At 42.6% G+C, this 4,928-nt stretch overlaps 1 protein-coding gene across 1 annotated transcript in view; it reads right to left on the bottom strand.

The window, feature by feature from the left end:
• igfbp2a (insulin-like growth factor binding protein 2a) overlaps positions 1-3,375 on the bottom strand; it is a 17,719-nt gene extending 14,344 nt beyond the window's left edge. Inside the window, exon 1 of the mRNA XM_005753098.1 lies at positions 2,892-3,375. Within this exon, the coding sequence (XP_005753155.1) occupies positions 2,892-3,291 (400 nt within the window). The 5' untranslated portion in view covers positions 3,292-3,375. The remainder of the gene's footprint in view (positions 1-2,891) is intronic.
• Between the last annotated feature and the right edge of the window lie 1,553 nt (positions 3,376-4,928).

The raw sequence follows: 4,928 nt of genomic DNA, 5'->3' as shown, positions 1-4,928 counted from the left end.
TGTTAAAGCAAAAGCTATATGTCTTTGAATGTACAATTAGCACATACACTTTCAGTGCATTATACTTTACTTATCATGAGATGGTTATAATAATACACTGATGCAGACAACTATCATTTAAACCAGGAACTCAATGATCCCGCGAACAGAGCTGAATTGTGTAGTTTGTGCAGTAGATCTGACCAACATGCATGAGCTTAATCTTAAAAATCTTATCTCGATTAGGCTGTAGACAAACGTATTCTTTACACACCTAATTATAAATGAGTCAGTTTTCTTTCACTCCCAGTCAAAAACCGTCATTATTTGTACAAAGAGTTTTAATACGAATCTAACATGACACTGAAAGGAATTTTCAGTGATGAAGCAATATCTGTTACCAAGTTATGCTATTAATTAGGTGCTTTGGTCAGAACAAAGCACTGTAACCTCAACCACAGACACATATGCCGAAAGCATCACTGCAGTCTTTATCTCACAGTAATGTGTTCCTTTCCTATTTGCTATCTTGTTTTGAGTATTTTCACTGATATTTTTCATTCGTCTCTTGTCATAAGCCTAATCAGACTTTTGGTTTTGATTGCAAACACTAATTTAATATCACCCAATCTTCTATATCTTCCTATTCTAACTTTTAACAAAAAGCTGTGCATTACTTTTTTCTTCTTTTCTTTTCTTTCCTTTTTTCCCTACATGATTATTCTTGGATCAAAGAAATAGGTGCTCTGACCTTTGGCCTCTTTGCTGCGGGTCACTTGTAGTGTTGATTAGAGAGATTATAGGGACTCTGCAGCTGCTCTCGGTGCACTCTTGTATACCTATGATCAGATAAATTCTTTTGAAGAAAAAGAACTGTAAAAATGCCACCTCTAAGTAGACACAGCTTGCTGTTCCTTGTCTTGGTTCCTTTTTAAAAGCTGACATGCTAAATGGACAAAGAAGAAGATGATGTCAGGATGATGTGTATTTATATAAACATCCAAATAAAGCAGCTGTACTATTTCGTCATTTGATTCCTTGCCCAGATGCCAAATCAGCTCAAGAATCACCTCCTCAGGGATCAAATAAATAAAATTATTATATTAATCTTTTTTTCCCCCAGATTAATTCCTGGAATAAAGTGAATGCAATGGGTATTAACCAGAACATTTAAAGGCTGCTCTTCATCATCCAGAGACCTCTGTGAGCTGCTTTGTGTTTTTGCTTTTTGCAGATGACTTACGTATCGCAAAAGCTCAGACTCCACGACAAATCAACCTAGCACCTATTAGTGTAGTATCTTTGAAAAAATGATGGGATGAGCAGCAATTTATTCTTTTGTGACTCTTGAAATTAGCCTCAGGAAAGTGTTTCCAGCCTCACTTCAGTAAAAAAAAAATAAAAATAAAAATCTAACTTTCTTTCATCTTCTGGCCCCAAGAAAGCTCTGCATGTCACTTAGACCACTCACTGTAATGCTGCATGAGTTTCAGACTTCACTCTTCCATCTGCAGCAGCATTAGCACCAAAGCTTTTATCCACAACATCTCCAGGTTCAGCTTTTAGGGCTTATTTCTAAGCTTTTACCAGTTTTTTTGGACACGTTGAACTAAATCTTGAAACCTTCAACCCGGGGAACCAGGCGCCGAAAACCTCAGAGAACGCAAAGAAATAGTGATGTCTAACAAGCCTTTACACGATGTGCCCATGTAGTCTGCTCTCTGGTTTTGCTCTTGTGTAACTCTCAGTTCATTCCTTTACATGCACTATTCACGTGAGCATAACCAAGCAATTATTGAGGCTGATGATTAAATCACAAAATGCATCACAAAGCTTTTTTTGACCTCTTGTGTTCAGGTAGTGGGGGTTACACATGGGTCCTGTTTTTGGTAGTTTCTCTATGTTCCAGGACTCCAGTGCCCAAAGTAAACATGTGTCAGTCTGAAGGTAAACTCTGACAAAGCATGGATTTTGGAAATGAGTAAAAATCACACCCCGGTTGGCCCCACTCTACATTCATTGACTGTGTTTTGCGGCCTCAAATTCAGCCAGTTAATGAGGCTGTTTGCTTTTCTTCCTCACTGTGACCTGCCCTTGTTCAAACACAAACCACATAAGCCTCGCTGGCTCCAGGCTTCATTGTGATCCTCCAGCGTATACATCCAGGTAGGCAGCCTACAGTTAATGGAGTCAGTGTCAAAGCCAGTCTATAGTTAGGTCTAGTCAAAGCCTAAAGTCCACTTTTCCAATCAACGTGGCATTCCTTCAGCGTTCTCCCTCTCTACTTATATATTTCTTTCTCTCCACTCCCCTGGGGGAAATGTCAACATCAATACTACACTGTTTTCTGTGTCCATCCCACTGAGTACAACTTCTGGGGCTTTTGCAGGTGACTAACTCTGCTGCAGTGTTTTAAAGGCAGCTTTTTCAGGAGGGCCAGCTGTGTGGTGCACAGCTGAGATGAGCTGTGCAGAGTGGCTGTTCCTTTATCTCTTGTGTTTATTTCTCTGCGTGCACACTAGAATGACCCAATGCACATTACATCCCCCGCCTTGCAAAATGCTTTAAAAACTAGTCATTTGCTGTAGCACAAATTATAAAATGACACCCCTCAAATGCAAAGGCCATGTATGAATGTAGCAATCTAGCAACTATGAGATGCTGAAATCTGCGTGAAATACAAACTCGCAGTTTATTTAAAGGTGTTTAAAAGAGGGGAAACATGGTTTAGTATCATAAATATGCAGTGAAGAGGAATATGGACAACTTCCCTGCTGAGTCCCCTTTTCAGCCAGATTAGGGCTTAGCCTTCATGACAATGCAATATTTCTGCACTGTTTCTCAGCCTGCAGTCTAGACAGTGTCATTAAAAATTGATAGAAGAAAAGCAGGTTTCCGGTAAACTGACTGACCGCTGGTTTGCTCCCGCTGCTCCTGGCTGTGGGCGCTTGCCTCGGTGTCCACTTTGCGCCGACATTGCCCCTGGCCCTGCACCAGTTGCTCCAGGGGAAGCTCCGAGTCGGGCGTCGGGTAGCATCGCAGACCGGTGGAGCACCTCGGGGCGTACACGCCACACAGCTCGCCCTCTTGCCGGGCGCACACGGGGCAGCACCCGCAGCCCGGTTCGCGCACTATCTCCGCGCATGTCTCGGTGAGCTTTGGGCACAGCGCCTGGCGCTCCGCGGTACAGCCCGGGCAGCGGAACACCATCTCGGCCAGAGAGGCACCGGCCAGAGACACGGAGAGGATCAGCAAGCTGCAGCCCGCGTACAACAGCATCGTTACAGACATGAGGTTTGGGGGAATTATCATGGGGCAGTGGAAGGCAATCACAAGTGTGGGTGTGTGTGTGTGGGGGGGAGAGAAGGAGCAGAAATGTGCACGCGAACAGGTGAAGCCGGGGGGCTGGGAGGTCTGCTGGGTCCTACACATTCCCAGGTTTGCTCTCGGGGCCAAAGAAAACTTGTGTTCATTAGGGGGGAAATAGGAAGATTGTAGGATTTCCTTCACGGGGAAGAGCAGTTGTGACACTTTCTCATTATATTTCTCGATGGCGTGTTTTATTGGAAAGATCAAATCATCATCATTATCTTTAAATGACCTGCACTGCTGCTCCCCAGCTGAACCAGTTACATCAGACCTTTTTTATGGCCGTATCAAGGCAAAATTAGCCTCTTATAGGCGATTACTGGCAAACTATTCACAAATGAAAAACAGGTTTGTTTGTTTTTTACCAAAAGCGATGTGAGGCTTGAAGTTGAGCTCAAAAAAGAGAGAGAAAAAGACAGCTTGCATATTCAAAGACTACTTTACATTAGCCTGTTTGTTTCAATCAGCACCTTCTCCCCTCAACTCCCAAGAATGTATAAACAAACAAACAAACAAACAAAAGGACTATGTGCAGAGTATTCCTTACATGGAAAGACATCCCCACAGTGGCTGACATGTCAATTGACACTCAATTAAAATTTGCCAGCTGCTACCAGGCTATATACCTGTGTACAGTGATGCTACTGTGTGTGTTACACAGCAGTGTTTCCTATTGATTGGCGAGGCCAAGCCTTGAGGTGTCGCGCTCGCCCGCTAAACAAGCGCCATATTAACCCCGTCCAGTGCACCAGACTAATAGGTGTTTATCCAAGGGCCCAGAAATAGAAACGGCATGTGTAACCTTACTCCGCAGATATAAATGCAGATTATTTTGTTTTGTGGGTACCCACTGATTTCATGCTATTTAGCCCCATTCAAGATCGGCATCCCTGGCTCACCTTGGAGGTATGGGGAGGGAGAAAGGGCACATTTGAAGCTGCTTTATATCTCGGGGGTGTGAGTTAGGGGGATGCATAAAAGGCTGTTTGCACATAGAACCTCATATGTCATTTTACAAAAACCATGGATGGAAAAGCAGTGGGGAGAAAGCCGGTAATGTGTCTGGGATGGTCACCAGCTTATAGGCCTAACACGCCACAGTATCTGCCCCTGTGTGCAAAGTGATCCCCACCAAGGTCAGTTACTTAAATTCCTCCCCATGGACTTATTAAAAAAAACACAAACTCTGGATAAATTCTACATTTATAGAGACAAATATGGGATCACTGATGTGCTATGTGCTTCAGTCTGTATACAGAGGGAGTTCTTTATGTAAGAGCCCATCCCGGAAATGGATACAATCACCCCAGGGGGCACTTGAATAATAAATAAATAATAGTTATACAGCAAAACATTATTATTCGAATACATGGGAAAATAATAGGTAAGTAAGGAACAGGTAAATAATAGGTAAGCCTGTTCTAGGCCAATAATAGGTAAGTAAATACTAGATAAGAAAGTACTAGGTAAGTAATACGTAGGTAAATAATATGCCAGCAGTAGCTAAGTAAGTAATAGGTAAGTACGCAATAGGCAAATGTGTTTAAAAAATGTTTCTAATAGAATTTGCAAACAATATA

Source organism: Pundamilia nyererei, unplaced genomic scaffold, assembly GCF_000239375.1.
Source record: "Pundamilia nyererei isolate P.nyererei 1_Seehausen unplaced genomic scaffold, PunNye1.0 scaffold00401, whole genome shotgun sequence".
Classification (NCBI taxonomy): domain Eukaryota; kingdom Metazoa; phylum Chordata; class Actinopteri; order Cichliformes; family Cichlidae; genus Pundamilia; species Pundamilia nyererei.
This window is presented reverse-complemented; position numbering and strand designations above follow the sequence as displayed.